Genomic DNA, 18,046 nt, shown 5'->3' on the forward strand with positions numbered 1-18,046 from the left:
CTCCAGCACCCCGTGCACCCAGGGCACCCTGCCAGGGAGACCTGAACAAGGTCTCCACTGTGGTCAGCAGCCCCGGGGTGCCAGGGCCGCCCCCTGCCCACCCCACCATGCCCCAGCACCGTGCCCGCCCTGCCATGGTGCCCCCCGGCACCCCCACGACCCCACAGCATGGCGCTGAGCACATGCTCTGCAGCAAACAGCTCTGATTGGCTGATCCCTGCCCGGATGGCCGTGAGGGGGCGCTGTGGAGAACGGAACGGGCAGGGTGGGACCATGGGACCGTGGGGTTATGGGCATGTGGGGCCATGGGGATGTGGGGTTTCAGGGGGTGTTCACCCTGTGCCCCCATCCCTTCTTGTGCACTCAGCATGGACCCCTGGGGCCATGTCCCTGCCTGCACCTGCGGCTCTACCTGCACCCAGGAGCATGCAGGGCGATGTGCTCAGACACCCGACTGTGGTGTCCCAGCCGCAGTGCCCTCCCACCCCACAGGGCTGGGTTAGGTTGATGCCAGCCACAGGCTGTGCTTTGGGGCACCCAGGACAGCAGGTGCTGGCAGGGATCAGCTCCTCCCCCAGCACCTCTGTGACAAGGTGCTGTGAAGGCAGCGCAGTTTTCGTGTTGCTTCTGGACCTCTCAAACATCCCTGTCACCCCAGAGCACTCTCAGCTGTGGGCACACCAAAGGTCCTCTTTCAGCACGACCCATCCTGGGGAGGGGAGCCAGGGGCTGCGGTCAGTCGGTGATGGGAGCCCGGTGCCCGCAGGCATCCCCTCAGTTCCCATTTGCCAGCACCCGGAGCCCGGCCTCCCTGCCCGCAGATACCACGGGCAGCCACAGGAAGCCCATCAGCTCCGCAGCAGAGGAGCACATCGCCCGGCCACAAGCCGGTCACAGCCAGGCACCGGTGAGCCGGGGCGGTGCTGGGCCGCGCCTGGCCCGAGCTGGCTGCTGGGTGCATGCCGCTGCCTGCTCCGGCGTGTGCGGGTGCCGGCGGCGGTGGGGGAGCCGGGCGCGTTCACGTGGCGCTGCCCGTGCGGCGTGGGAGGTGGGCCGCGGCGGCGAGGGAGGGGGCTGCCGTGCTACCTGCGCCCGCTGCGCCGAGGCAGAGCGCGCTTGTCAGGCAGCGCCTGGCTCCTCGCGAGTGCGTTGCCAAGGCAATGGGGACCATCTTACTCATCCTCCTCGCTATTGTTCTCCTGCCAGCCTCGAGGTGCCCGGGTGGGAAGAGGAGGAGGAGGAGGCATCCGGCCTGGGATGAAGGCTGCCGGAGGGGACGGGGGGGTGCCCCCCATGACCCGCGCTGGCCACTGGGACATGGTGCGCTCCGGAATGCCGATGGGGATGGGGAGAGCGGCTGCCAGCAGAGCGGAGAGTGGCAGTGGAAGGGAATGTCAGCAGGATGCGGTCCCAAGCCCCCCTGCCCTGAGGCAAGGTCCCAGCCAGGGGATGGAGACATTCTGGTCTCCTCCTCTGCCAGGACTTGATTCTGCCCGCAGTGTCCTTTGTCCCCCCAGGGTGTGTGCCCAGGGCTGGGTCTGAGCCCACACCGGACAGCACGGGATGTGAAGCCATACCTGTCCCCCACCCTGTGCTGCCCCAACCCTGCAGGTGGGCAACTGGGACCAGTCATTGCTGCAGGACTGGGACCATGGGTCCACAAAAACCATGAGGGGGGAACACGCTGATGTGTGCAGGGGAACAGCCTCACACCAGACACCCATGGGGCGCCTGGTGGTGACATGGGGGTGCCCCACTCTGCCCCAGGGTTGAGGGGAGAGGCAAAGCTTTTTATTTCCATATCCTGCCTCCCTATTTTTAGCCTTCGGCTTTTGTTCCATCCTGGCTGTTTACTGGAAGGAGCATTTCCAACCTCCCTTGTCTCCAAGCAACCAGGTGTGCCAGCTCCCATCACCCAGCCTCACCCTATAGATCTATATCTATAGGTAGATATAGGGTAGGGGGATGCTAACGGTAACACCAAGGTGAGAGATCCCTGTCTTGGGGTTAGCATTAGCACACACACCCCCTGACCCTATAAATCTATAGCTCTTACTCCATTGTTGACATCCCCAGGTCAGGGAGGGAATCCTATAAGGTGATGTGGGCATATATAGAGGGGTTGGGTGACCGGTGGGCAGCTAGGGAGTTTTGGGGGGATACTGGGGGCTTTTGGAGGGATGCAAGTGGGGTTGGGAAGATGCTGGGGGGGCTTGGGGGGATGCAGGGATGAGGCGAAGCGAGCAGGCCGCCTTCCCCCAGCAGCGGGAGTGCGTGGGAAGGAGTTAGACAAAGCCTGAGCCTGGGAGCAGAGGCAGGCGCTGCCGGGAGGGAGACGGGGACGATCTCCCCTCCCCGTCCTCTCCCACCCCTGAGCGAGGGGTGCGCTGGAGCCCACCTCTGTCACACCACGGTGACACGTTGTCCCGGTCCCTCTGGATGGTTGGGGTACAGCACCCCCTCCCACCCCCCCCTCCCCGGTGATGCCTGGGAGGGAAGCATCCGTCTCCATCACCAGGTAGGAGGGGGACTGGACTCGGTGTCACTCACTGTCACCCCCACCCGCAGGACCCCCTAAGGGTTGAGGACCCCCTGACCGTGCCTGTGCCGGACATGTACTCTGCTGTGCCCGGGTACACCGGGGTGACAGGGTCGGTGATGCTGGGGAATACCAGGGGGTGATGGGGTCTCCCCGGGCGGGCAAGGGGGGTGACACCCATGGCAGCGAGGGGAGGGGGGTGTGTACTGGGCCCCCCCCTCCGCGGCAGCCGGTCCTCCCTCTCCTCCCCACCGTTGCCCGGGGGCTCCGGGGCGGGCGGCAGCCGGGGGGAGCGGCCCGGGGCGCGGTACCGCCCCCGCCGCCGCCGCCCCACGCATGCTCGCCGCTGCCGCCACCGCGCCGGAGCCGAGCCGAGCCGAGCTAGACGGGACGGGACGGGACGGGACGGGACGGGACGAGCCGAGCCGAGCCGCCGCCGCAGGTAACGACGGCCTCGGGGCGCACGTGGCGGGGCCGGTCTCGCTCCCGTTCCCGGTGCTACCGCCGCAGCCCGGCCGGCACCGGCTTCCCCAGGGACGGGCGGCGGGGCCGGGGGAGTGGGGGTGTGTGTGTGTCGGATTCCCCCTGTCCGGTGCTGCCGCTGGAGCCAGTTTGACCGGGGCTCGCCAGGGGAACCGGGGCGTGCACACGCGTGCCCGTGCGTGCGGGTGTGCCCGTGGCCATGTGCTGGCGTGTGCGTGCCTGTGCGTGTGCACACGCGTGTTTGTGCGTGTTTGTGCGTGTGCACACGCGTGTGCGGGGCCTCGCAGCCTCTCCGTGGAGCAGCGGCACCGGGTCGGGGCACCCGTAGCCCGCCGGGATGGAGGGTGCTGTCAGAGCAGGTCGGGGTGCGCGGTGGCATGACCCCCGGGTATAGAGGGTGCTGCGTGGGGAGACAGAGTCGGGGGGTCACCGCCTCCGGGCCCCGGTGCTCCTGGGGAGGGTTGGTGCCAGCCTGGTCGCTGCTCCTGCAATGTCCCTTGGGGGGATTTGCTCTGCTCTGCCCTCTCGGGACCCAGAGTGACCGTGACCAGGACTCGTGCGCTCCCAGCTCCGGAGGGAGTCACTGGCATTGGCAGAGCTGGGGGCTTCTCTGGGGCTTCCCACCATGCTCCTGCTACACGGCTGTCCTGGGGGGCTGAAGGGGCATGGCCTGGAGATGGGTGCACCCTCAGCTTGGGGTGTCGGTGCTGAGCTGGGGGTTCCTGTGCCTGGGGGATACACATCACTCCTAGCTCTGGGAACACTGGTCCCAGTGAATGGAGGGAAAGGCTTGGGTTGCCCCATGCCTGGGCTGTGCTCTGCAGCCCCCCTCAGTCCCTGTGCCCAGCTTGCTGTCACCCCATGCTGTGCCCAACTCCCCACTTGCAGGTGGGGGGTGCTGAGCCCCCTCAGGCTCTCAGCCTGGTGCCCAGGGCCACTCTCCAGCTGCCCCTCTGCTGTGCCTGTGCCACATCCCCCTGCTCTGGCAGGCGCAACAGCGCCTGGATCCTGCTCCCGGTCCCAATCTGGCTGTGCCAGGAGAAGGTTGGCTTTTACGGTAGGCAGCCAACACAGTTCCTCCCTTCCCGTGGGGCTGGGCACTGGGTGCCACCACACAGGCTGTGCTGGTAGAAGCTGCAGGCAGCTGCCCAACCTGTTGTCATGGATGGCATGCAGAAAAACAGTTGGCAGCCGAGGGGAGCTGGGGGCCCATGCGCTGCTCCCTCTTCACTGCCCCATCCTCTCTCTTGCAGACCCACAGCAGGACTAGCATGGGAGAAGCCTTTTCCAGGCATGGGCAGCTCTAAGGAGCCCGAGGGGCTGCGGCTGCTGAGCTGCCAGGCCGGTGCCGAGGACGCCTGTGAGCCCGGTGCCAGCTCCCCTGGCTGCCCTCCAGTGGGTGAGTGCCTGCCCAGCTCCGGCTGTGCTGCGGGGGGCCGTGCTGTGAGGACCTGCTGTGTGGCTGCACCGGAGGCCCAGGGCACCATGGCCAGCACGGTGGTGGAGAAGGTGCCATCGCCGACAGGACCAGCTCCCAGCACGCTTCTCCGGGACGCCGGCACAGAGCCAAACGCAGCAGCAACGACGGGGAGCTGTGGGGGACCAAGTGGCACTGCCCCAGCCTGTGGCCCTGCGGGGATGGAGGTTCCCAGCACCCAGAAGAACACAGCCTCCGTGTCCCCCCTGCCCGAGCCCTGCCTCAAAGCACCCAGCAAGGATGTGGGGAGTGCGTCGGCTCCTGCCAAACACGTGGCATTTGCGGAGCCTACCATGGCTGCTGGAGCAGCAGCGGAGCTTCCAAGCCAGGGGCAGCCCCAGGGTGTCACAGGGACATCCCTGGGCGCTGCACCCCAGCCAAGGGGTGGTGAAGCTCCCAAGAACCCGCAGGGGGGCACAGCAGACCCCCCTGGCACCAGCACTTCGGGGAGCAAGGGCAAAAGCGAGTCAAGGTCAAACCCCACTACCCCAGGCCAGGGCAGAGCCGAGGAGAGCCCAGCCCGGCGTGCGAACGCTGGGAGCAGCCAGCAGCCCCAGCAAAGCAAGCTGCTCTGCCAGTCCTACTCCTTTGAAGTGACCCCACCGCAGGACGCCGGGACGCAGGACATGGGTACACAAGTGGACAACCGAGCGTCCCTGGTGTCAGTGGCCTTGAGTCCTATGAGCCCCCCAGGCGGGGCTGCTGCTTTCACCTTCCCCAAGAGGGAGCTGGGCTCTGCTGCCGCCCCACGCCTGGAGCCCTCCAAGAAGGATGCAGAGATGCAGGTGTCCATGCCTGTGGAGACCCGCTCCGTGGCCACTGGCCCCATGACACCAGTGGCCAAGTCCCCGCAGGCCTCGTACCCCGAGGTGCATGTGAAGGGGACGCTGGTGGAGGAGACTCCGGAGCCCATCCGGGAGGTGAGCTGGGACGAGAAAGGGATGACATGGGAGGTGTACGGGGCCTCCATGGAGGTGGAGGTGCTGGGCATGGCCATCCAGAAGCACCTGGAGAAGCAGATCGAGGAGAGGCAGGTGGTGGTACCCCCGCAGAGCACCCGCACCAGCTCCATCAAGGGAGACCCCCGCAAAGGCGAGGAGCCCAAGAGGCAGCCCGGTGTCTTTCGGGCTCTGCTGCAGAACGTCCGGCGGCCCCGGTGCTGCTCCCGCACCGGCCCCGCCATGGAGTGAGTTGCTGCTGCTGGGGTGGGGGTGCCATGGGGCTTCTTGTGGGAGGTGAGGGGGAGTCCCTGCCCTGGCATCCTGAGACACCCGCTGCCAGCGTGCAGGGCTCCTGGGGCAGGTGGTGATGGAGCACTGCATGCTGGGGCAAGGCATCTCCTTTGCTGGGCGTCCCCCTGGCAGCCTGGGGTCCCCACACAGACCTAGCCCCATAGAGGTACCCCGGGATATGACGCTGGTGCCCTGTCTCTGTGCTTGGTGGCGTCTGTCAGCATGAAGAAGCACATGGCTTCTTCCAGCCAGAGGCAGCTGCCCATGGCACAGGTCTGGAGAGGGCTCAGGATGGGCATGGGCAGGGAGCTGCTGGCTCCCCTGAGCTCTGGTCTCACTCACATCCCAGGCAGCAGCATCACTCCCCATGCCGGAGAGATGCTGGTGCATTCCTGTGCCACCGCTTTGCCTGCCCAGGGCTCAGCCACACTCTGACCAGCCCATGGCCATTCACACGCAGCTCCCTGTGGCTGCCCATCCAGCCCTGTTCATCCCAGCCACAGCCCCATCTTCTGCCCCACTGTGTGCTGTGGGTGCTCTGGAGCTGGAAGGATGTAGGCACATGGAGCACTGAGACTGAAATGGGAGAGGCTGGGAGCAACCATGACTAATGGAGAGCTGCTTGTCCCTATCACTGTGGCTGGAGGCCCTTGAGGAGTCTGTCCCCATGGCCCCCAGCTCCCCCTGCCTGGGGTCTGCCCAGATCACATCCTCACCAAGGCTGGCGGTGGGGATGGGGCCTGCCCTGCTGCCGGGCCCATCCAGCTGCTCCAGTGCTGGAGAGGCCCCATGTGCCTGGGACGTGGGTGCACGACCCTGTGACGTCCCTCCAGCATCCCCATCCAACAGCAGCCAGGGATGCGATGGTCTCAAAGCGCTGCCACTTTTTACAGCTGGGGTTTTAGAGGGTGGGAGGGAGGGGCCTTTTCTTGAACCGTGTTTGCATTTTTGGAGCTTTTTAAGAGACTCTTTGAGCCGTGTGTGTCCTGCCTGGAGCCGCCTCCTCCCCGGGGTCCTGCGGGGCTGTCACCCTCTTTTCAAACACTTTTCCTACGTTTCTGGACTGCGTCGGGAGCAAAGGGTGGGATTGCAGGGGGTGAGCATCCCCACAGCCGGCTGCACCGTGGCATCCAGCCATGATGTGGGGCCTGACCCTGTGGAGAGGACCAGCCCCACAGTGCCAAGTGAGGGCAACCAGCACCTGATGGGCAGGAAGCTGCTAACAGGGGGTACTTGGGGAGCTGCACCATCCCCTTCGGGCAGAGGTGTACGAGGGCTTGAGGTGCCGGGGTCACCAGTGCAGCCACTTCTCCTCTCTAAGGGGCAAGTCTTGCCCCACACCCCAAATCCCTTTTGGGGATCCTGCGCCTGTTTTGGGCCTGCAGGGCTGTTTCTGCTCGGGGAGGGGCTGTGAGGGACTCGCTGAAGCATCAGCGAGCAGCCAGTGCCTGCTCTGTGCCATGGCACTCACTGGACCCGGTTCTGCTCAGTGCCTTGGGCTGCGGGAGCAGTGCTATGGCCACGCAGGGACGACCAGGAGCCCTGCGCCATCCCTCTACCACCCTGCCCCGGGCTGTTCCCCACCTCCAGCCCCTCACTGCCGAGCTGTGGCTTCATCACCCATGTTGTTCTTTTTTCCTCTTCATTTCTTTTCTGGGGGGTTGGGGGGAGGAAGGGGCAGGGGGACCATTGTGTCAATGTGGATGTTGGGTAATAAAACCTTGCACAAACCTCTGCGCGGGGCTGCCTGCGCCTCCCTCCCTAGGGGCTGAGCTGGGACAGTGGGGCAGCCCAGGGAAGGGTCCTGGGGACAAGAAGCCGGGCCAAGCCCCATGGTGGCACTCGCCTTCCCTCCTCATGCCAGGAGAGATGACCCCTGAGCTGGCTGAGCACCCCAGCAGACGTTCTGATGGGCACAGGACACTGTGACCACTGTGGGACAGGTTTATTGCCAGCCTCTGAACACAACATCACCAGCGCAGCTGCCTGAGTCCTGCTCTGGCCCAGCTGCACCCCAGATGCCTGCTCACAAGTCCGTGGTGGTGAAGGTGGTGTTGATGTACGCTGTTTTGCTGGGCTGGTTCAGGTTCAGGGCAGCCACCAGAGCCTCCCTGTCAGAGGGGTCTGTCAGCTCCGCTTTGACCTGCTGTGGGACAAGAGAGTGGTCAGATGGGGTGGGGACAGAGTCCCGGGGCAGGGACACTCTCCCATCTTCCCAGGAACTGAGGGCTATCAAGGGGGTGAAGAGGAAGGGACATGAAGGATCCAGGAGCCTGGGGAGCCAGCAGAGACGAGGGGACATGGGGTGCTGTGGCAGGACTCCCTGCTGGACACCAGTAGCGATTTTCATGCTCACCTTGGCCTTGAGTTTCTCATCCCCAGGTGCATTTACTGTGTTTTCATCCAGGGAATTCATGCTGTGGAGAGTGGAGGGTGGGCGTTAGCAGAGGGCACAGGCACTGGTGGGGTGGGGACGCAGGGTGATGGCCCCGTGGCCTTTGGGACCTGCCTGCAGAGCTCACCTGGCCACAGAGCTGGAGTCCTCGTGGAAGCCCAAGTCATGTGAGGGATCGAGTGAGAGGTTCAGCATGGGGTTTGCTCTGGCCAGGGATAGGTGGCAGGTGAGTGACCGTCCCATGGGGCAGCCCGGGACAGCTGTGTCCCCAGGGCAGGAGGGGTGTGCAGCGAGCCCTGCAGCCCCTGGCTGTGGGGAAATGCCTGGGCTCTCCTCTCCTGCCAGAGGAGCTCCACACTCACCCCTCTGCATTGTACTGGTTGGTCCCAGGGATGCCAGGACCCTGCTGCACCATGGCAGGGCTGAACGTTGTGGCTGCCTTCAGAGCCTTCATTGCATGCAGCTTCCTCTTGTAGCTGCAAATCCAGGGACAGGGCGGGTGAGAGGGGCAGGGGTAGCTGGGCACTGGGATGGGGTGGGCAGGAGGGGGATGGAGGGCAGGGATGAGTCTGGGGGTGCTGGTGAGGATGAGAGTGGTGAGGGGAGGCAGGAGGGGGTGCAGGTGGTGCGGTACCTCCTAGAGGTGAGAACCAAGGCCAGGGTCATGATGAGGATGAAGATGAGCAGGAATGCTGCCAGCCCTGCGATGATGCCGATCAGCTCTGTCTCCCTGGTGGGATTCACCACCTCCCCGGGGCCCTGGTGCAGAGCAGGGGTGAGGGCACAGCCCTGGCCAGCAGAACCAGCCCCCATCCTCATGAGGGGTTGGTGCCCTCTCCCTGTGCCCCTCGCCCAGCCCCACTCACGATGATGGCCAGGCCCAGGCTGACCAGCTCAGCCAGGATCAGTGGATCAGACTGTATGAGCCTGCCAAGGAAAGAGGAGATAGGAGTGGATGGGCTAGTCAGGGTGCGCAGCAGTGCCCGTGCGTGGCCCTTGCCCCGGCACACACATGCTCAGCTGGTTGACGTCCAGGGCAGTGCCATTGCTGTAGACGAAGTACGCCTCCATCACTGACTTGGCTACCACCCTGCAGGAGCAAAGAGATGGGGTAAGCGGGACGCAGGGTGACACCCCCGATCCCCCTGTCCCCTTCCCCGTTGCCTGCAGGGCCCCACTCACTGGGAGGCGCGGGTTTCCTCCATGCTCTTGATTGCTGCCACGTACACTCCTGCCTTGGTCACGGCGGTCAGGGCCCTAGGGACAGCAGGGGTGGAGGGAGGCTGGGCTGAGCTTCCTGCTCCACTCATGGGCACGGGAAGCAGCTCAGCATCCCGCTCCAGTGGGGACAGCCTGCATGTTCGTGTCCCCCACTGCACAGCCACCACCCCAACCTCCCCAGCCTGGCCTCGCTCTCCTTACGCTCTGATGCTTTGGATGTTACTCTGGACTTCATCCACCGTTGTCACAAACTGGAGGCGAATGCGGTAGCTCTGATCCACCGTGAAGATCTGCACATGGAGCACAGGGGTGAGTGTGGCTGGGCAGGGTGCGGGGTGTCCCCAGAGAGGGAGATCAGGGGTGACACTCACAGTCAGCACAGTCTGTACTCTGTGCACTGGTGCCTCATTGTCCTGAGCCTCCACTGTCACCTGGTACTGCCCCTTCAGCGAGCCATCAAGGTTGCTGGCCACCCTGTGGGAACAGGGACATCGACAATCACACTGGGCTGCACAGGATGCCCCCAGGATGTCCCCGTCATCCCCCAGGCTCCACCCTACCCAGGGCAGGACCCCAGGATGGCTTTGTCCCCTCTCCAGCCTGCAATGGCACTGCCTGCACCTCTGCTTTGCTGCACCCTCCCCAGCCCAGCCCAGCCCCATGGCCTCACTGGATGCTCCCAATGTAGATGTCCTTCTCAGTCGTTGTCACCAGCTTGAAGAGGTTCTCAAAGGGCCGGCTGACCCCGTTGTCCTCCACAAGCACCACACTGATGATGGAGAAGCTGATGGTTCCCCCCTGCCCTGAGTCAGCATCTGTGGCCTGCAGGGACAAAGTGTGGCAGAAGCCCAGATAGGAATGGCCAGCACCTGCCTGCAGTGGGGATGGGTGAGCCCAGCAGACACACACAGATCCTCACCTTCACAACAGCCACTTGCAGGTCCACTGGGGAGATTTCAGGGACAACCACTGCCAAGGAAAGCAGACAGATGGTGTGTTCACCCTGGTGTGCAGCCAGGCTTGCTGCAGACCCCATGCCCCACAGCCCCAGGGCTCAGCAGAGCTTTGAGCATACCCCTGCTGCCCTAAGCCCCGCAGCCTTCATGGAAAGCATTGAATAACCCCTGCAACTCTCTCAGCCCTGCCTCCCTACTGGGAGAAGGTCCCTGCTGCTGGGCAGTGTGTCAGAGCATGTGTGGGTGCAGGGAGGAGACCACAGGATGCACTAACCCCAGCTGCTCACCAAAGGTCTCTGTGACAGGCAGGAAGACTGGTGCGTTGTCATTCACATCAGTGATGAGGATTCTCAGGGTTTCTGCAATATCCCAAAAGCAGAACTCTGGTCACCAACAGAGCAGCCCTGCAGCACCCTCCTCTGCTTCTGTGACAGCCCCATCCTCCCAGCAGGCTCCAGTCCAAAAGAGCTGGGGACACCCTCTCTCCATTGCCAAACCACGTAGCTCCCACCCTGCTCCTCACACTTAGGAGGTGGGAGAGGCAGGTCCCAGCACCCACCACGCTCAGTGGTGCTGGAAGGAGTGGGCAGTGGGTGCCGTTACCGTTCTGGCTGTAGCGGTTGCCCTTCTCAGTGTAGAGGTCTTCAACCCGCAGCGTGAGCACCACTGTGTCACACAGCTCGTAGTCAATGTCGGAGCTGTTCACCAGCACGGAGCCGTTGGGTGCCAGCAGGAACCAGTCCCAGCACACATCCCCGGTGCTGCTCCCATCCTTGTAGCAGGCGACTGCCAGCTCCTCAAAGACCAGTGAGTGATTGGTGTCTGGGTCAGAGGCGACCAGTGTGACCACCAGCCCCTCCTGCGTGCCGTTCTCGCTCACGTGAATGTCCTGCGAGACCTGCTGGATGGTGGGGGGCTCATCATTGACGTCTAGGATGTGGACCACCACTGGGACGCTGGCATTGTCCCCCACGTCGTACGCGGCCGTGTTCTCCGCCACCACCACCAAGGAGAAGAACTTCTCCTGCAGGGTGTCATAGTCCAGGGACATGTCGGGGTCTACAGTCAGCTGCCCGACATAGTGCCCTGCTTTCAGGCGGGATGAGCGGATCAAGAAGTTGCTAGAGCCACTGCTCCTCTCAAGCAGGAAGGAGATGCGGGAATTGATCTCTGTCCGGTCAGCGTCTGTGGCCTCCACCTCACCCACTAGGGCCCCTGCAGGTGGAGACAGACACTCAGTGGCCAGCAGGCACACATTCTGGGCCACCACTGGTCCCACAATCCTGGCCACACAACTTCTACCTGGAGAGTCTTCAAACACTGCGAACTCATAGGACTGGTTGAGGAACACGGGAGCATTGTCGTTCACATCCTGCAGGAGACAAAGCCATGGTTGTAGCTGCTCCAGGAAACGGGATCCCCCGTAGCAGGCTGGGGACAGGAGCAGGGACATTTGTGCTCTCCTGCCTCCCTGAATCAATTATTCCCTCCTCCTCCACAGAGAGGGGACACAGTGCCTCTGCCATGGCCAGGGATCCCACATCCCCTCTCTGCCCATCCATCCCAGCTCCAGGCCCTGGCCTGCCCCCATGTGTCCCCACTTGTGCCCAGGACTCACCCCCACTGTGATGGTGACATTCACCAAGGTGCTGAGCTGCGGCACGCCATGGTCATACACCTCCACCATCACCACCATCTGCCCCCGCTCATCTTCCAAGGCCTCACGGTCCAGCGGCTCCTTGCTGTGCATCTCACCTGTGGCTGCATCTATGGTGAAGTTGTTGCTGAATGGTCCTGGCAAGATCTTGAAGCCCACTTCGCTGTTGGGGTTGCCAGGCTCGTCGTTGTCAATGGCCTGAAAAGGTCAGCAGTTGGAACATGGCTGTTGGCACCTTGGGGACAGCCCCTGCTCACCTCCAACAGCCGCCTGTCACCTCTGTCTGTGCGTACCTGGATCTGTGTACTGATGTTCAGTCCCTCTTCCACAGAGATGAAGTAGGAGCCAATGACTATGGGTGGATTGTCATTGACATCCAGCATGGAGATCTCCAGCACCGTGGTGCCCACCAGGTTGCCCCCATCCTTCGCCTGGAGGTTTGCATAGTAGATGGAACGAGTCTCCCGGTCCAGTAAGCTCCCGTTCCGCACCAGCAGTGCCCCGGTTGTGGCATTAACCATGAAGATGTTATGGCTATGGCATACACAGAGACATTACCGGGGCTCAGACCCCTTGCCAGGACAGTGCCCTGGTTGTGGCTGGCTGTGCCCCTACGTACATGCTCTCTGGGAGCAGCTGGTAGGTGATCTGGCCCAGGACACCGCTGTCTGGATCGTAGGCCTGAAAGTCAGAAGGAAGCATCTGCCTTAGGCGCCAGAGCAGTGGTGAATCTGGGGTGCCAACCATGGGCAGTGAGCACCCTAAAAATACATGGAGAGTCCAGTGCCCTCAATGCAAGCTGCACTAGTGGGGCCAGGCATGCCCAGCACCCTGCTCGGGGGATGTAAGCTCTGCCCACTCCCTGCCCAGTGCCTGACCGTGATGTTTGGGGAGATGATGGTGCCGTCAGGGCTGTTCTCCATCACGCTCAGGTTGTAGATGCTCTGGGGGAACTCAGGGATGTGATCGTTGCTGTCAATGAGGTCGATGGTCACAGTGGCTGTAGAGCAGCAGTCTGTGGGGTTCCCTGTGTCATTAGCAACAATCTGCAGGACAGAGAAGGGACAGTGTCTCACATGGGTCCCTGAGCATGGGAAAGAGACATGTCACACTCCAGCCCAACTCCTCTTGCACTGAAGAAGCTGTCAGGGCACAGCCATGTTCTGCTTTGACTTTTGAACCCTGCAGGAGAAGAGCTGTGTCCCTGCTGCGCTCTGGCATATACAAGGAGCAAGAACTGTCCCCAGGGTGAGCCAGTCCTGTGGGTCTCACCTGCACCACCATGACGTGGCTTATCTCGTAGTCCACAGCAGCCGGGTCTTGCACCAGGATCTGGACCTCCCCTGTGCCCATTATATTTGTGGGGGAGACAGAGAAGGCATTGGCATTTGGACCTTGCAGGTACAGCTTGTAATTGCTGTTGATGCCCTGCAGGGGAGAGACACACAGGAGTGAGGGTGCACAAACTCCTGCACCCCAGCCCAGCCTCCTGGATGGACTCCCACCTTGTCTGGGTCATGGGCGACGATGCTGAGGTTGGACACGGGCAGTCTGGAGGAGGAGTGCTCTATTATGGTGCCCGTGAAGTTGCTCTGGGCATCAGTGGAGAAGTTGCAGCTCAGGAGGGAGCAGTTGTAGAACTGAGGCTTGTTGTCATTGACATCGATCACCGTGACTGTCACCAGGGTGCTGGCCTGGGCCACCTTGCCATAGATGTCCAGGTTCTTCTCACGTGCCTGGGCAGGAGGAAAGAAAGGGTTGGAGGGGCCCAGGCAGAGGAAGAGGATGGGGTTCCCCTTGCTGCCTCCTACTCACCCTGACTTCCAGCAGCACTTCCTCACTTGGTAGCTGCTCACGGTCCAGGGGCGCGCTCACAGTGATGGTGCCCGTCGTGGCATTGATAGCAAAGGGGATGCTGGTATCTATGGCAAGGGGATGGCAGGAACCCGCTACAGCCACTGGAAATACAGGCCTGACCTCTCTCTGCCAGCAAGGGCAGGCTGGCAGTGCCTGGGAGTCCAGAATCATTCCCTGTGGTGACCCTTGTTTCCTGATCCCCCACCTTGCCCATCCCACCCTGCCACTGCTTACCCCCTGCCCATGCTGCCCTGCCCCATCACTCACTGGTGATGCTGTAGAAGATTTCATCATTCACCCCTGTGTCTCTGTCCATGGCAGTGACTGTCAGCACACTGGTGCCCTGCAGGGACATGGCCATCAGGGCAGGACCTATGATGTCTTCAGCCACCCCTGTGCTTGCTGGCCCAGACACCCTGGGGACATGCCACTGTGGCCAGCAGGCTCCTTACCAGGTTACAGTTCTCAGGCACGGAGCCAGAATAGGGCTCGTTGAGGAACCGTGGGTCCAGGTTGGGCACATCAGTGATGGTCAGGGACAGGTAGGCTGAGCTGCTCTGGAAGACCATCACGTTGTGCAGCAACCCCCCGCCATCCTGGGGACCAGAGCACCATTAGTCCTATGGCCCCCTTACCTGACAGCTCCGCACCCTCAGCCTGGCTGTTTCTCACCTTGGCGAGGATCTTGATCTGGTAGAAGGTGTTCTTGGCATAGTCCAGTGAGCCATTGAGCACCACATTCCCATTGGGCCGGATGTAGAAGAGCCAGTAATTGTTTGCGTTGTCTGGGATCACCTGAGCAGGGAACATCCCTCTGTGTCACCAAGGCAGGGAGCAGAGGTGCCCCAGCAGAGATGGAGGCTCAGCCCCATCCTTCTGCCAGTCTTGGCCCCTACATCTCCAGATTGCAACTGATCAGCACCTTGCACCCACTGCCCAGAGGGTGCAGAACCAGCCCTCCTGACCCAACATACCTCTCCCCCAGACCCATAGGGCTGCCCCTGGCCAGGTCACCCAGCACCTCTGCTCCATGGCGGTGGCATGGGATACAGCATGCCCCACTCTGCAATGTGCTGTGCTCACCTCCTCGATGCTGTAGCTGACTTTGGAGGCATTTCCAGTGTCACTGTCATTGGCAAACACGGTGTAGATGATGCTGTCCAATGTTGTGTTCTGGGCACACAGCAGGGTGGTGGTGGCATTGTGCAGGAGAGCAGAGGGGGTGAGATCAGGGGTGGTGGTACTGAGCCTGGCCCTGCCAGCCCTGCTCTGTGGTGCTCTGGCCCCGCAGGGTTCCAGGGGCTGCCCAGCGCTGTGGGACTCTCAGGGGTGAGCTGCTGCCTTTGCTCATACGGGGCAGAGGCTGGATCCCCCCGCTGCCACACTCCCTGGCTGCTGGAGGGCCCTCCAACAGTCAGTCCCTCAGCCCATCTGCACCCTGATCCACCTCACCCTGGCCTGGCCTGAACCAGGCACTCCCTGATCAGAAACTCATCACAAGGGCAGAGTCCCAGCTAGGCACTGACGTCTCGGACTGGGATGGAGGGTTGTGTGTTGTGCCCCACGCCTAGGCACAGCATCATACCTGGGTGTGGGTTCACCTGTTCCCTGCACACTGGTGTCCTGCTGCCAGCACACCCATGCCACAGGAGTCACCCAGCACCCCTGCCCTGCTGCCTGGGGAGACTGGGGGTCCCAAGGAGGTACCTCAGGGATGAAGGCTTCATATGGCAGGTACTGAAACACTGGAGCGTTGTCATTACGGTCATCAACGATGATGGTGAGTTTTCTGGAGACCTACCAGGCATCAGGGAGGGCATGGGATGGGTGCAGGAGATGGTACCCAGCACCCACTCTGGCTCCAAAGCCAGCAGCATCACCCACCCCTGGCCAAAGCCCACCTCAGCCCTTTCCCCATCAAGTCTTGTCAACAGCCCCACTGAGACCCTGCTCCCATCCCCATCACCTGCTGCAGCCCCCAGCCTGTGCCCCAGCACTCACTGCATTGTTTATCCCATCAGACACTTCGACGGTGATGGTGAGCTTGGCCTTGACCTGGGGGACACAAGGCAGGACGTGGTCAGGGCCAGGAGCAGCTCAATCCTTGGACAACAGAGCCCTAACACCCTGCCACCCACCACCCCTGGGTGGGATGCTGCTCCCAGGCAGCTCTTCCCCCTGGAGCTGGTCTTTGAGGCCAGGGAGTGACCCACAGGAACTGCCATGAGCAGCTCTCCCACAGGACTCAAGGCTCTGCCTCCATCCCTGTCACCTCAGAGCCCCAGCTCAGTCTCTGCCCTCACCTCACGATCCAGAGAGTTCTTCAGTGTTGCAATGCCTGTCTGGGCATTGACAGAGAAGTAAAAGGCGTCCTCCCCGCTGATGCTGTAGGTGAGTGGGTCCCCATCTATGTCAGTAGCTGTCAGCTGGAAAGCCTCCTGGCCTGGGGACATAGGCAGGGTCAGCCTCTGCCCAAGGACCCTCAGCCACTCCTCTTGCACCCCAGGACCTTCTCAAGACTACCCCACTCACCCAGCTCCAGGTCCTCAGGCACATGGACGATAGTCATGTTGAAGAAGGGCACTGTGTTGCCTAAAACTACAAGCAGGAGGCGTGCTGAGCACCCACTTTTGTGCCCTGCACCCCCATGTCCACTTATCTCTAGCCCCAGCTCCCAGCTGCAGTTTGGGTCTCCAGAGAAGGCAAAGGACACCTACAACCTCTCACCTTCCTCATGCTCATCCCACACCTCCCACCTCCAGACCATGCTTGTCCTCCAGCTGCAGCACCCATGCTGGATGCTATCCCCACTGCCCCCTGCCCGCTCTGCCTTGTCCTGGGGTAGCAAGATTGCCAATGACTCTCCAAGGTGCCAGTGGGGTGGGCAGCTGTTCTGGGGGTCCCAGCTGCCCTCAGAGAATTCACAACAAGTGCTGGGGGCTGAAAGCACTTCTAACACCTCCCATCCACCCATGCCCACCACTGAGCAAAGTCCTCACCTGCTGCCAGGAGAAAGGGAAGCACCACCAGCGATCGCCATCCCATCCTGCCAGCAAGCCTGTGGGCACACACCAGAGAATGAGTGCCCGGGGCTGAGTGTCCCTGCTCCCAGCAGCCACCCCAAACCCCTCCTGGGGAGAGGCCACTGGGATAGGAGGGACCTTGCTGGGGCTGTCACCTCTGCTGAGCCAGGCTGGTGAGCAAGCATCAGGCTCCACGCTGTACCTGTGGGCACAGGCTTCTTGAGGACATGGCATGCAGGGGATAGGGTTGGCCTCCAGGTGCTGGAGACCATGGGGGTGCTTGGGGACCCCAGGATCCTCTTCTGGGCATGACTGGAGGCTCCATTGCTCCAGCTCATGGGGCCAAAGCAGTGCTTAGAGCCCAAGAGCAATCTGTGACACCACCATGGTGTCCCTCTCCTTGTGCCATGGGTACCACTGCCAACAGGTACCCCCACCGACAGGTACCCCCATCTCCCACCACGATGGACCACAGCACCCGTGGGGGACCAGGCGCCAGCTGACATCTCTTACCTGTGGCCCCGTCACTGGGGATGCTGCTGGCCAGGCTGCTCTGCGCTCGCACCTTGACACTGACAGAGACCTTTGCCTCCTGCAGTAAACAAATTCATCAATTATTAACCACAATTACGGGGTGAGAAATCCCTCTCTCACCTTTCTTATTGCTTGTGCTCACTTCCAGTTCCTACCCAGCCCAGCCTCACACTCTCCCCAGACCCAGCCTCCCAGGTAGGGTGCCTTCCCCCAGGATTCAGCCATCCCAATCTTCACTGATGGGACTGTGCCGCCCAGGAGGGATAAAGAGCCTGTGGGGATGTGGAGGGATCCTGAACCACCCCAGGGGACTGGAGAGGTGCTGGGGAAATGCCCTGCATCCCCTGGGCTGGGGACACTGGGGTCTCACCAGGACAAGGGGTGGGCAGATACTCAGTGGTGCAGCTCCTGGGGTGAGTTCCTGGAGCCCTCTGCACCCCCCTGCCACCCTCTCTCCTCCCTGGGGGCTCGGCCCAGCCTCCCTGACCTACTTTGGACCTGCTGGGGACAAGGGCGGATTGTGCAGCTCCACTCAGGCAGAAGAGGGCTGGGATGTGGCGGGGGGGCACAGACATCCCTCGGCCTGTGGGACCCCCACCTCCATTACCCTGGTCCCCAGACCCCTAATTCCCTGGGGAACCTGCGGGGTCTGGATGCCCAGGAAGCTCTGTG

General features: G+C 62.4%; 2 protein-coding genes across 2 annotated transcripts; one reads left to right on the top strand and one right to left on the bottom strand.

Moving 5' to 3' along the window:
* Positions 1-745: 745 nt before the first annotated feature.
* On the top strand, positions 746-5,860 carry GPRIN1 (G protein regulated inducer of neurite outgrowth 1). The gene is made up of 4 exons (XM_057411938.1): positions 746-1,144; positions 2,569-2,651; positions 2,769-2,981; positions 4,276-5,860. Exons 1-4 carry the CDS (start codon positions 746-748, stop codon positions 5,687-5,689), a joined length of 2,109 nt encoding a protein of 702 aa, XP_057267921.1. The 3' UTR covers positions 5,690-5,860.
* Positions 5,861-7,661: 1,801 nt separating this feature from the next.
* Positions 7,662-17,760, bottom strand: CDHR2 (cadherin related family member 2). The gene is made up of 33 exons (XM_057412018.1): positions 17,745-17,760; positions 17,354-17,432; positions 16,817-16,875; positions 16,350-16,415; positions 16,121-16,260; positions 15,819-15,872; positions 15,525-15,614; positions 14,901-14,990; positions 14,490-14,612; positions 14,270-14,413; positions 14,085-14,160; positions 13,776-13,882; positions 13,466-13,696; positions 13,233-13,388; positions 12,839-13,006; positions 12,580-12,641; positions 12,254-12,494; positions 11,922-12,158; positions 11,606-11,675; positions 10,907-11,518; positions 10,591-10,662; positions 10,267-10,316; positions 10,018-10,169; positions 9,719-9,821; positions 9,549-9,637; positions 9,309-9,383; positions 9,139-9,216; positions 8,993-9,053; positions 8,761-8,885; positions 8,489-8,602; positions 8,254-8,331; positions 8,088-8,148; positions 7,662-7,877 (listed from the first exon to the last, which is right to left on the bottom strand). The coding sequence occupies exons 3-33, from the start codon at positions 16,860-16,862 to the stop codon at positions 7,758-7,760; spliced, it is 3,891 nt and encodes a 1,296-aa protein (XP_057268001.1). The 5' UTR covers positions 16,863-16,875; positions 17,354-17,432; positions 17,745-17,760; the 3' UTR covers positions 7,662-7,757.
* Between the last annotated feature and the right edge of the window lie 286 nt (positions 17,761-18,046).

This window comes from Pezoporus wallicus, unplaced genomic scaffold, assembly GCF_028554395.1.
Source record: "Pezoporus wallicus isolate ANWC-B61680 ecotype Strahan unplaced genomic scaffold, APGP_CSIRO_Pwel_v1 contig_6354, whole genome shotgun sequence".
In the NCBI taxonomy this organism is placed as follows: Eukaryota; Metazoa; Chordata; class Aves; order Psittaciformes; family Psittacidae; genus Pezoporus; species Pezoporus wallicus.

What these genes read in the sequence shown, in the direction of transcription:
- GPRIN1 (XM_057411938.1), top strand. Translation starts at nt 746, where the DNA reads ATGGGAGCCCGGTGCCCGCAGGCATCCCCTCAGTTCCCATTTGCCAGC. An exon ending in GGGTACACCGGGGTGACAGG is followed by an intron (nt 2,652 to 2,768) that starts GTCGGTGATGCT and finishes CCTCCGCGGCAG; the next exon opens with CCGGTCCTCCCTCTCCTCCC. An exon ending in GAGCCGAGCCGCCGCCGCAG is followed by an intron (nt 2,982 to 4,275) that starts GTAACGACGGCC and finishes TCTCTCTTGCAG; the next exon opens with ACCCACAGCAGGACTAGCAT.
- CDHR2 (XM_057412018.1), bottom strand. Translation starts at nt 16,862, where the DNA reads ATGGGATGGCGATCGCTGGTGGTGCTTCCCTTTCTCCTGGCAGCAG. An exon ending in AGAACTCTCTGGATCGTGAG is followed by an intron (nt 15,873 to 16,120) that starts GTGAGGGCAGAG and finishes TGTGTCCCCCAG; the next exon opens with GTCAAGGCCAAGCTCACCAT. An exon ending in AACATCCAAAGCATCAGAGC is followed by an intron (nt 9,384 to 9,548) that starts GTAAGGAGAGCG and finishes TGCTGTCCCTAG; the next exon opens with GGCCCTGACCGCCGTGACCA.